The sequence below is a fragment of the Rhineura floridana genome, chromosome 7 (genome assembly GCF_030035675.1).
Source record: "Rhineura floridana isolate rRhiFlo1 chromosome 7, rRhiFlo1.hap2, whole genome shotgun sequence".
NCBI lineage: Eukaryota > Metazoa > Chordata > Lepidosauria > Squamata > Rhineuridae > Rhineura > Rhineura floridana.
In genome coordinates, this window is record NC_084486.1 from 133,605,707 (window position 1) to 133,618,947 (window position 13,241).

Here is a 13,241-nt window from a genome sequence, read left to right on the forward strand (position 1 = left end):
ATTCAACAAGGACTGACGAGGACTATGCAGGTTTCCCAGCCAATTCTGTAGTGGTGGCTGGTGTGCATTGGGACTGGTAGGGCAGAAGGCAGAGGGTTGAACAGTAGGTGGACCAGAGCCAATGAGAGCCAACTAATTCTAATACTGTTCCCATCCTCCTCCCCACTGAATTCTATAATGACAACACTCAGACTAAGGAAGAGAAAGGTGACAGGCAATGACACCCCTTGGACTGGATGTAAGCAAGGTAGGCAGGCAGGCAGGTTGGGAGCTGGCTCAGTGCAGACTGAGGTTGGTGGGACAGTGCCCTATTCATTCTAATGGACCAGCCTCCACAGCAACCCTGTCCCTCAATGGGAGACCCTCAGTGCCTCAGCCGGGTCTCCCCTAATTAATGTTGCGCTGTGTGTAGTTGTGTTGCTTAATTTCGTTTAAAAGCAGCACCACAGCAAGCAGAGAGTAACAGCAGATTGTTGAAATGCAAGTGTGCCAGCGTGTGCGTGCATTTGCATAAGAAAGCAGGCTTTTACCCTGCATCAGCATCACTGAGACTGGAGACTTAGTAAAATAAGAAAAGCTACTTTATTTGTAGAAATACATAGTAGATAGAAAAGGCATACCTAGTTCTAACTAACTAGCTAAGTTGGAGGCATAACGCCCCGGTGTAGGGGTTAGCCTCATGGCTTCGAGAGAGAGAGAGAGAGAGAGAGAGAGAGAGAGAGAGAGACAAAGGGATGTCTCCTCTCTCCCGGACAGTCAGAGGTCAAAGGAGTGGAAAGCGCGGGAGGAGGAGGGGCAGGTAAGCTTCCCTAAAGACATCACAGTCTAGCGACAGAAGGAAGTCAGTCAGAGCATCACAGGTAAAGGTAAACAAGCCTATCCATCTGGAGGACCCTAGCTCTATTTCCCTTCTGGAGCTTAAACAAAAGAACAAAACAGGAGTTTCTCTTGCCCCACTTCCAACAATTAATTCGTATAAACATCGATATCAGCTTGAGACCAGCCTAGAATGAACAGTGCTTTGCACCCTTATTTGTTATCCCCTGCATATGATTAGTAATTCTAGAAGTTAGGGAAGAGCTGTTGTCCAGTGGCAAGATTACTTGCTTTGCATGCAGAAGATCCCTTTCTTCAACTCCTAGCATCTACAGTTAAAGAATCCATTAAAAAAAACCTTGGCCTAAGCCCCTGGGAGAGTGCTGCTAGTCAGCGTAGGCCAGGAACAGCCCAGGTAGTGCCCTCCAACATGGGGCAGAGATGTTGCTGGACTCCAGTGCCCATCAGCCCGAGCTAGCATGGCCAAGGGTCAGGAATGGTGGGAGACGTAGTCCAATACAATCTGGAAGGCACCACGCTGGCAACCCCTGGTGTAGACAAATGGTCTGACTCAATATAAGGCTATTTCCTATATTCCCAACTTGTAAAAACTCCATGACATTTGATGTGTTTATTGCCTTCCATTACCTTTCTTCTGCTCACACCCAGCCCGCCTGCCTTGCTTTACCCATCACAATGAATTCCCAGAGCGTGGCCTGCTTCTCCCCAGCTCCCCTCTCCTGAATGTAACTCCTGAGTTATTGTGAGGAGCATGAAGCCTCAGAAATGTAAGGGCTGCACTTGAGTGGTATCTTGTGCATGCAGAAAGTGCCAAGTTCAATCCCCAGCATCTCCAGGTAGGGCTAGGAGAGACTCCTCTCTGAAATCCTGGACAGCTGCTGCCAGTCAGTGTGGACAACACTGAGCAAGATGAACCAGCGGCATAGGGAGCTTTTATGGGGAAGGGCCGGTGGTAGAGCATCTGCTTTGCATGTAGAAGGTACCAGGTTCAATCCCTGGCAACTCCAGAAATCTGAAATACTGAGCTAGATGGACCAGTAGCTGGACTCCGGATAAAGCAGCTTGCTCTGTGCCTAAAATCATCCCTCCTTTCCGCCAGCAAAGCTAGGCCCCACCTCAGAGGGGAGGCAAATCACCTCCCATGCACCTCAACACAGATTGAAACAGATTGTAGTGGACCAGTGAGACAGCTTGGGGAGCAGAGAACTGACACAGGTGGAAAAAGAAAAATGTCTATAGCTGTAGCCTTACTTTTTCTGGCTCCCTCTAGGTCTCCACATTTAATGTACATGTACCGAGGGCTCTCTGGGCAAATCAAGAGCAAGAAAATCTGAAGAACGGCCGCGATACCAGATAGACTGAGGAGCAATGGCCACGTTTGATTCCTTCCCAGGAGGAAGTGTAGACCAAGAACCTGAGGAAGATATGGATCTGTGTTTATTAAGAAGAAAAAAAGTTCCTCGTGTTCAATACCCATTTACTTCTAATGGATTTAAGATATTCTTAATATAAAAATCTTGGCATATCAAAATAAAATAAAATAAAGTTTATCAAGCAAATGACTCTTGGTGTTAAGAGTGTCTGAACTGTTTGGTTATGACTTCACCAGAACTGTTTTTTTCTTCAGACACACACATCTTCACAGAACTTGTTTGACACCCTGAGATAGCTACGCTCGGATTTTAATGGAAACAAGTTAAACATGAGGAAGGGATGTCCAAGATAACCTAGGTCTATTTCCAGTATTTTCCCATTGGGGTGCTAAAAATTAAGACCATGATCATCATTTCAGGGCAGAACTATAGTATAGTTCTTCCAACAGTAATAGTGGAAAATACTGGATATCTCAAATGACGGGGTCCCCATCTTCCACAACTTTCAGTAAAACAGACCTCCATACCCACAAATTAATTACCTCTTCTGTTCAGGTCTTGCAAACCCTAAAGTGCCCTCTCATGGACAAAATCAAATCAATATTTTCCTGGCGTTAAGCCTTAGGCAAGGTACTGCACCTACTTGGTCTGCCCTGGGGCAAAAGGCACTCTTGGTAAAACTTTGCTGTATCACTGGAATGGTTCAATAATACAGCACCCTTTGGCAATGCTACTGTAAATTAAGAGTCAGTTTTGCACAAAGAGTCCCAACACTATCCTGGCATGCAATCATATGGAGAAATATAATGTATGAACTAGCTTATCAGTTATCACAGATATAGCCAACGGCAACTCCTGTGATCACAGTAGCAATTTTTCTAGCTATTGTAAACAGAGAAGGGCATAATCATGAATTTTCACTCCTGGGGACAGGAATGCCACTAACTCACTGTCCTAAGATCTGGGGACATAGGCAATGGTCTTTGGACTAAGCAATTGATTGGTTGGTTGGTTGGTTGGTTGGTTGGTTGGTTGATTGGTTGATATTAGCACTGATTTGCTTTCAGGTTTGTTTTTAAATCAAGTTGGTCTAGAATTCTCTTGTGTATAATGGCAAGGTGAGATCAGAAAAATCAGAGGCTTATGGCTATCCCATTTAGCACTCAACTCAAAAATGCTCGTAAGCACTGAATGGGTTTCCTGATTGATTAATCCTCCATGCATTTTTACATACCTGGCTGATGAGAATGCCTATAACGACAGCAAGCTGGTGCAATGATCCCAGAGCCCCTCGGAGAGCGATAGGGGAAATCTCTCCAACATACAATGGAACAAGTCCGGATGAGAGACCTGGGTAAAACACACACATGAGTCGATCTAATCTAGCCTTTCCCAGCGTGGCGCCCTGCAGATGTTTCAGACTACAACCCATCAGCCCCAGCCAGCATGGCCCACAGCCAGGGATGATGGAGGTCCAAAATATCTGGAAGGCACCAGGATGGGGAGGGCTGAATCCTTCTGACTCGTCAACAAAAATAATCTATTTCTCTGCTTCTGAAGAAGGTCTTAACGTTGTTCTGGTGCTTGGATGCCATGAACTGGTGCAACCACCAGGTGGGAGATCATATTCCAAAAAAGAGTAGGGCTTCTGTTCCTTTTAGAAACTCCAAAATTTTCCCAATTGTTTTAAAGCAGTGATGGGGGAAAGATGCAGTTTCCAAACGCTGTCCAAGTTTGGGACTCTCGGGATATGTTATTTGTTTGCTTTGGCTTTACTTTGCTATTTCATAAGCAAAACAAAAATAGAAAAACTGCGAGGGGACCAGGAGCATGAGCACTTGTCTCTTGGGGCTTACCTTTTAAATCTTGATCTTGGGGGAAAGAAGAGAGAAGGAAAGAATGGGAGAAGCAATGGGAATGGGGTGAAAAGATATCAACAGTGCAGTTTCATGTACGTAGGGCATTCATTAGGGATGAAGGGGTTAAGCAAAGTCTGCACAGAAAAGGGGGGTTCCAAAAGAGAAATGAGCTAGATCACATGCTATGGATCTTATTTATCCCCTACGTATGGGCAGGGGAGTGAGAGTAATGTTGCATCTTTGGTTTAATCTAGCTCAGCAAGGGTAATTCCCTGTGAAATTAATGAACTATATTGAAAATATGTCAGCCTCACCTTTCTGCCTGACAGCTGGCCTCCTCCAAGGCAGTCAAAATGGGCTCCTTTGTATGGAGTTTGGGTGTTTCCCTGCTCTACCTCACCAGCAGCTACCGATGGACGCAGGAAAGCACGCCATGTCATGACAACATGGGTTATTACTATATGTCGGGTGTGGGGAACCTTTGACCCTCCAGTTGTTGCTGAACGACAACTACCATCGTCTCTGGCCATTGGCCCTGCTTGCTGGGGCTGATGGGAGTTGTAGTTCAGCAACATCTGAGGGGCTAAAAGTTTCCCACACCTGCTATATGTCTTCAAGGCAGGGGAAAGAGAAATGCCATTCTTGGTAGGAAGCCTGCATTGCCCTGTGTTAAACCCTACCATTCCCACATTGCTGTCATTCAGCTTTCCCTCTGGTTTTCCACTTTTTGAGGCTTCTAGTCCTTTGGCATTATCATGGGAGCTAATCTGCCCAAATGCACATCATAGCTGCCTTTGAAGCCCAAGGCCAACACTGGCTATGAGTCCCCACTCAAAAAAATGCCTTCTGGTAACATCTTTCTGGTGGTGGTAAGGACCATAGCTCAGTGGTGGAGCATCCCCTTTGGTCCAAGGTTCTATCCCCAGCATCTCCAGGTCTGGCTGGGAGTGACCTCCACCCGAAACCCTTGAGAACGTCTGCCAGGCAGTGTGGACAATACTGAGCTAGATTGACCAATGGTGTGATTTAACATAAGGCTTCCTATGTTCCTATATAACATGGGTGTCAATACATAAGGGAAGGGCCTAGTGGAAGAGCATCTGTACATAGTTCAGCCTCTTTAGGACTGGGAAAGACCCCTATCTGAAACCCTGGAGCGCCTCTGCCAGTCAGTGTAGACCATACTAAGGTAAGATGGAGCAATGGTTTGACTCAATATAAAGCAGCTTCCTCTGTTCCCATGTACCCAGGCATGCTTGCTGGATATTGTGAGTAATGTTAAATAGAGTCTGAGCTGCCCCATGCTGCAGCTTGGCAGTGGGAGCACCACCTCCCTGGCACCCTTTCAGCTGGATGCTCACACCAGGCACCCCAGTTTCTGCCACCTTATTAAAAGACAGCTTTTTCTCCTCCTTTTGCTCATGCGTCGCAGCACACTGATGATGGCCAAGCAGTTAGGGAAGGTCAGAGAGAAGTGATCCTTCTACTAACAGCCTGCTTTGACTTACCACAATGCAGTCCTGTCAATGCTCTTCCGATAACAATGAGGACATGAGAGGGACCAAATTTTGACACGGCCAAAAAAATATTCCCAGAGATTGCAAGAACATTCACCAGTAGCATCGCTTTGACTCTGGGAAGAAGAAGAGAAGTAAGATTCAACATTTGTACACACACACACATGCATGCACACAAGCGTGCGCGCACACACGCATGAGACTCATTCAAGATCTGAGGGTATCAAAATGATGAAGGTGTTTCCAAAACAGGTAGAAAGCTGAAGATCAGTAGGTATTAGTCCAATATGCCCTGATTGCTAGACAGGCCTGAAAATTAGACATTTTTAATTTCTCCACCTCAGAAACTCAGAACATCAAGCCTGCTTCATAACAGCAACCATTGCTGCAGCAAAACACTAACCAGTTTCTTCTTTTAATGAGGAATTGAAATTAGGGCTTGAAGGGAGCTAGCAAATCCTGGTTACAAGTGTACCTGTTTAGGATTAACCATGTTTAAGAGTTGGTGCTGTTGTAACTCTTCACTATGGTTAAGGAAGGCAGGGAGGAATCAAGTTTAAGAAAACAGGGACTGGGAAAGGGAGAATGCATGGATCCTGACTCCCATCCCAGACCCCTTAATCATGGTTGAGGTGAAGTAACATCTATGTAACATCTGCAGTAACCTCTATGTAACCTCTATGTAACCGCTATGTAACATCTGCAGCCATCCATCCAGACAGAAAGAGCCCTGCATTCTGCTACATTATAGCATGTCATCATCCACATTTCTTGCTTCTGCTGCTTTAATGTTCTAAACCAGGGGTAGGGAATATGTGTCCCTCCAGATGTTGTTGGACTCTTAACTCTCATCAGACCTAGCCAGCATAGTCAGGGACAATGGGAGTTGTAGTCCAGCAACAACTGGAGGGTCACAGGTTCCCTGTCCCTCGTTTAGATCATTAAAGCAGCAGAAGCAAGAAACATGGCTGGCATACTATAATGTAGTAGAATGCAGGGCTCTTTCTGTCTGTCTGGTGACCATCACCAGCAGGGTTGGTGCCAGAGGGTGGCCAGGTCGGGCCCTGGCCAAGGGCCCCTGCGGCCCAGAGGGACCCCAGAAGGGCGCAACCTTAGGGTGGAAGGGTAGCTCTCCCATTTCACGATCCACGGCAATGTCGACTCCCGACTTTGAGGGAGCTCCCAGGCACTCTCCCCATACAGACCATGCGGACTTCAATAAGCCCACACACACGGCTCACCTACCTCTCCTGTTGCTGGGAATGCTGTGCGCTGAGTGCACATGCCTACCATCAACAAAGATGGTAGGCTTCCCTAAGGGGCTGATGCTCCTACTGCCATCTTAGTTGATGGCGGGCATGTGTGTGTGCATAGCGTAGTGCACATGTGTGCAACCAACTAAGATGGCAGCAGGGGCATCAGCCCCCTTAGGGAAGCCCTCACTGCCATCTTGGTTGCAGCACACAAGCAGTTAACATGAGGCAATGGGAGAGCTAGGTGGGGCATGTAGGCGGACACCACAGGGCCCAAGGCAGGCTGGTGCTCAAGGGCCCAGTCATGCCTGGCGCTGCCCCTGATCACCAGCTCTTGTGGCAATGAACTGGGGAAGGGTCAGAGCTCAGTTGTACAACACATGTTTTTAATGCAGAAGATCCCAAGGTCAAACTCCAGCATCACCCAGTAGGATAGTGTAAGATCCTGGTCTGAAATCCTGGCAAGATCCTGCCAGTCTGTGCAGGTAATATTGAGCTAGATGGATCAATGTTCTGACTTGGCATAAAGGGCAGCTTCTATGAGTAGATTTTGTGTTGTGTGGGTCCCAAACATCTGGAAGGCATCAACTTGATGAAGGCTGATGTACGGCATCATCCACCATCCTTTGTTAACCTGAGAGGGTGAATTTACAGGAGTTATTTTACGGTATCCTCCGAAAATTGTATACAGGGAGGTGAAGGCACAGAACAGTGCTCATCCAAAGTGACTTATTTTGTCAATGAACATGCTCAGAATTAGGGATGGGGGAGAAATTAGATTCAGTTTGCATTTAAAGCCAAATTTATTAAATCTGCACTTTCTGAAACAACACGAAAACTGAAACACAGCTATCCTTTGAAATTCACATTTGTCTGAATTTTGTGATGCAGTTCACCAACTAAGCAATGCTTGCAAAAAAGCATATGTTAGGGAGAAATTTGCATAAAAATGAATATATCGGTGAAAATATACAAAAATGCATTGCATGAGGAGAAATTGCTTTAGTCAAGACTGCATACACAAAATGTGTTTGGTAGGAGAAATTTGTACAAAAATGCTGGAGAATTTTCATGAGGATTTTTTTAAAAAAACCACAAATTGTAGCAGAAATGTGGAAAACTGATTCACTGAAAGAACCAAAATTGACGGCTCCTTCCATCCCTACCCAGAATTATTAGGAGCAGTTTCAAGACTTGGGATCTGCAGGCTTAACTCCATGTGATTTTTTCCTTTTCCTCCTAAAGATACAAAACAACTCTTAGGTAGCTGAATATGATGAGGCTGCAGTAATGACTGGGTCACTCAAGAGGAGTATATGTTATGATGGACAAAAGGATGCTGTTGAAATATGTTGTTCCCATGTTGAAAACTCCACTGTTCCTTCTGTAATGTGTAATGGCATTAATTCCATATTATGACAACACAGTGTGCAGTCCTATGCCACTACTCTAGATCACTGGCTGGATGGTTGTCACTGATGGGGATGACAGGAAAAGGACAATGTATATAATGCATTGTTTTTCTGATACAGTAAGCCACATTAGGTGGGTTATGCATCAAAAGACAGCCCAGGTCACTGCAATCTGCGGGGGAGGCCCTGCTAACTGTACCACATTGCACAGAAGAATACGTGGCCATGGCACAGAGGAGGGCCTTCTCGATAGCAGCAACCTACCCTATGGAATGACCTGTCTGTTGGAGCAGGGCCATAGCTTAGTGGTACAGCATCTGCTTTGCATGCAGAAGATCCCAGGTTCAACCTCTGGCATCTCCAAGGCAGGGCTGGGAATGTCTCCTGGCTAAAACCCTGGAGATCTCTGCCAGTCAGTGTAGACAGTAATGAGCCAGATATACCAATTGGTCTGGCACACTGTAAGGTAGCTTCCTGTGTGAGATTAGGTGGGTGTTGCTGGAAGTTAAAGACACAGCCATTTCCCTATAGTTTCCTGACCGTCTGTTGCTGGTTCTGGTGTTGATATGGCAATCTTGTCTGTTTTGTTCTGATTTTAAAATGGGATTTTAACGCTTACATTTTTACTGAGTATTTTATAATGTGAACTGCTTTGTTTTTTCTCCCAGAAGTGAAAGTGGCATATACACTTTCTAATGAATGAGTGAACGAATGATTCTATATCTAAATAAAATACATATGATATCACTACGTGGAGCACAATTAGCTGGTATAGCACAGTGGGGAGGAGAGCCTGGCTGGGAGTCCACAGTCTGTGAGTTCAAATCCCCGCTGGGTGTCAAGGGCCAGCTAAAGATCACCCCCACAGTGAGTGGCTCAGGGGTTACGTGCCTTGCCACCTGTGCAGCTGTGGGCAAGCTGCATAGTCTCAAGGAGCCCAGTTGCCCCCCAGCTGGCAGTTGTGGACAAGGAAGGGGCTGGCTTGTGCAGCTGTGGCAAGCTGAGCAGGCCCTAGCCAGCTGGGGAGGACTAGCCTCAGAGGGAGGCAATGGGAAACCCCCTCTGAATACCGCTTACCATGAAAACCCTATTCATAGGGTAGCCATAAGTCAGAATCGACTTGAAGGCAGTCCATTTCCATTTTTCACATGGAGCACATGTTGCTTCAAATTAAGGAGCAGGAGGATGACAACCTCATGTGAGGATGCCATTTTGGGTCACAAACCCATGTCACTCATAGTGTGTGGTTTCACCCTACGTACCTGTCTGCAGAACAAAGTTCTGCATTATGAACAGTGATTGGTTTTATTGGGTTGTAGCCAATGTTTGTCTTACTCAGAGTAGGCCCCTTGAAATTAACGGAAATGGCTAACTTAGGACCATTAATTTTAGTAAGCCTACTCTGAGTAGAAATCAGTTGGATGCAACTCAACAAAAGTATTTTAGTGATATTGTGAATTTTCTTATTATAGCCTGCACAGGCACTTGGTTTTATTTATGTACTGATGTCTTCATGGGCTCTTCATAGTGATTATTGCACAGTGAGGATGAGGACAATATAATATCCTTCATAAGCCAATGAGAATCACCACTACCCCTCATTTTTCATATGATTTGTTTGGTTTTTTGTGTCCTGGCGACTTGTGAAACCAAACCAAAATAATGATTATGTCCCACCTTGGCATCTTTTCTCCAATCCAACCAACAGTGAAAGAGGAAATCATTCCACCGACAGCAAACATGGCCACAGACAAGGACCACAGCATCAAGATTTTAGGGTGCTTAAGGACGGCATCAGTTGCTGTGGTGTTCTTTTCAGATATAATGTTCAGCACCTTACCATAGTGCATCATGATGATCTGTGATTATAAAAGTGTATTAGTCATCATCTCATTTCCCCCAAACTGCCCACAAATCCTTTGGACCACTCAGGGCTATTCATATAATGGCAGGCCTGGATTTGGCTGGCACTAAGTGTATACTTGACAGGTATCATGAACCCTGAGGCACCGTCAGGCTCAGGCTTGGGTTGGCAGGCTGTGTAGGAAGACGAGGAAGGAGAAGAGGAGGATCAGGGAGGGGAGGTTGGGATGATGGGACAGAGGCTGGCGGAGGGAGATCCTCCCAGCTCCCTGAATCCAGCCACTCTTTATGGAGAAGCAGGAGTCCTAGCTTCATTCTCTCTTCCCATGACGGGACAGTATCATTAGGGTCTGGGGAGGATGCCAAGTCACAGCTGGAGGTGGATGGACAGGAATTGGAAGGGGAGGTGGACTCAGCCTTATCTCTCTGGAGCAGGAGGTGCAATCTGGGAAAACCTGGGCAGAGATCCCTTGATCTTAGAAGGTCAATAAAGATAATATACCCCAGGACAAAGGATTAAATATAGTGACCAGCATAAAAAAAATAGCAAACACATTTACTTGCCTGTTGCGGAGCATTGATGACTCCAATGCAATACCCATACTGGAAAAAGCCAAGCACCGCAGTGAAGACTGAGAAAAATAGGGTACCTGTAACATCCTAGGAAAGGAGTAATAAATGAAGGTTTATCTGCATCCTCAAGTCACCAGATTGAGGAATAGACCTGACGTGCATTATATTCCAACCCTTTCCTCTGAGTCAATCTAAGACCCATAAAAGTTGGACTGAGTAAAGCAGGGCTGTGGAATCTGTGGCCCTTCCAGATGTCATTGGACTATAACTCCCATCAGTCTCAGCCAGCCCAACCAATGATCAGGCATGATGGGAGCAGAAATCCAACAACATCTGGAGGGCTACAGGTTCCCCAGCCCTGGAGTAAAGCATCTGAAAAAAGACAGAATTCAAAATAACCAGTAAGAAGACCACACAACTGCTGCAGGCAAGAGTGTTAAACATTGTGTTTATGTTATTATCATGCAAAATATGTGGTGGTGATCATATCTGAGACGCTTGCTACAGTTTGAACTCCGCATTATTATTTTTTGTTGTTGTTAACCTTGATGGGATTGCTTCCAGGTTCAAACATGTGGCTCCTCTAAAGGGCGAATTCACACAGCTACAATGCTATGCCATTGTGGTTTAATTAAAACCAAATGATGAAGCTGGCTGCATACTGAAGTGACTGTGTGATTATGAATCTAGCGGGAAACCCTGTCCCTTTTATTATGCTACTATAGCCTTTTTCAATAAACAGGAAGGCTGGGACAAATCAGGATCATGTCACCTGTCCCTGGTGTCAACATCTATGTGTTCATCTGCTTGTTTCTTGCAGGTCCCAGAGAAACCGGCATGCCTGCAAGGCTCTGTACAAACAGTCAGATGAATGTGTGGAAACTAGGACCAGGAACATCCAGCGCCATCCTGAATCCCCAAGCATTCACTGAATGTCTGAAAAGTGCTTGTGTGTGTGTGAGCAGGACAGAACAAGGCCTGCACAACTTGTGGCTCACCAAGCAGAACACAACCCATCTACCATGATTAGCTCTCAGTCTACTATAGGATTAATATTTGTCTACCTGGGAATGGAGAAATAAAGAGGTTGCCAAATCCTGGCCAGGCCACTATATACAGTGGGTGGGGCTGTGTTCGAATTAGCGGGTAATAAGCTGCACAGGGCTTGTCTACAATTGGGGAGGGACCATAGCTCAATGGTAGAGTATATGCTTTGCATGCGAAAGGTCCCAGGTTCAATACCTGGCATCTCCAGTTACAAGGGCCAGGTAGCAAGGGATGGAAAAGACCTTTTGCCTGAGAGCCTGGAGAGCCCCTGCCAGTCAGCGTAGACAAAATGGAGCAAGATGGACACATAAGCTGTTCTAGTATAAGGAAGCATCCTATATTGCTAAGCTGTAGACGAGAGGTTCTTAAACAGTGGCTTGCAAACTATATCTAGGTGGTTCACAGAAAGGTTTGCAGAACAGTTGAGAGTATCTGTACTTGACTTTGTATTTGATTTATTTTGTATGACAATGGAGAGCAAGGCCTTTCTGACCAGGGCCAAGTTATTGAACAGGCTAATAAGGCCCTGGCAGAGTCCTGTGATTTTCACAATATGGCACCCATGCAATTCATCTCTGAAAGACAGCTGGTGCTGACCTTTGGGAATATAGGAAGCTGCCTTATACCAAGTCAGACCATTGGTCCATATAACTCAGCATTGCCTACACTGACAGGCAGCTGCTCTCCAGGGTTTCCGACTGGGGTCTCCCCCAGCCCTACCTGGAGATGCTGTGGATTGAGCCTGGGACTTTCTGCATGCAAGGCAGATGCTCTGCAATCAGCTACAGCCTTTCCCTATGTTATGGGCACCAGCCTATAAAATACTTCTTTTAGGCACCAGCTCAAAATACTCCTTTCCTCACACGAAGAGGCTGGACTGAAGGACCCTATTGTTTTAGTATTATTACAGAAGTTCTTGTGGTGGTGTTCATGGGCTTTATTGTATTGTTTTATTTTAAGTTTTGTAACCTGTTTTGGGATTGCCTGTGGCAGTGAAGACCAGTTAACAAATATTTTAAATTTTAAAAAGAGGGAAAAACAAATTACCAATTTTACCCTTAAAATTTATCAGTTAAAGGGGTCCTTCTCAGTGTTTGGCCTAGGACCCATTACATTTGTAATATGGTGCTGGGTTTGATTATGACACCGACAATGAAGACTTAAAAATAAAATAAAATTATGAGACATATATGTACTTTAGTTTGTAGAACAGAACAGAATGTGCTCCCCCAAAGAATGCTGGGAACTGTAGTTTGTTAAGGGTGCTGGGAATTATAGTTCTGTGAGGGGCAAAGTACAGTTCCCATGTGCTTTAAATGAATGGTGTGGATTTTTATATTTGAATGCACTAAAGAAGTCAGGTTGCAGCTGTGACCAACCAACACCTCATCTTCTTGGATTAGGTGTGTCAATCATACTGTGGCTTTGTTAACTATTCAACAGTATCTCATCCCCTTGTCCTGAGCCTGTTTAAAACTATAAACCCACATGCTAGTATCCCATAAAA

At 45.4% G+C, this 13,241-nt stretch overlaps 1 protein-coding gene across 2 annotated transcripts in view; it reads right to left on the minus strand.

The window, feature by feature from the left end:
• The window catches only part of SLC2A2 (solute carrier family 2 member 2), a 53,897-nt gene that overhangs the window by 14,139 nt on the left and 26,517 nt on the right, over positions 1–13,241 (minus strand). For both annotated transcript variants that reach the window (XM_061637312.1, XM_061637311.1), the window contains 5 exons: positions 10,679–10,774; positions 9,929–10,110; positions 5,578–5,702; positions 3,445–3,560; positions 2,089–2,251 (listed from right to left, as the gene is read on the minus strand). In XM_061637312.1, coding sequence (XP_061493296.1) covers positions 2,089–2,251; positions 3,445–3,560; positions 5,578–5,702; positions 9,929–10,110; positions 10,679–10,774 — 682 coding nt within the window. The remainder of the gene's footprint in view (positions 1–2,088; positions 2,252–3,444; positions 3,561–5,577; positions 5,703–9,928; positions 10,111–10,678; positions 10,775–13,241) is intronic.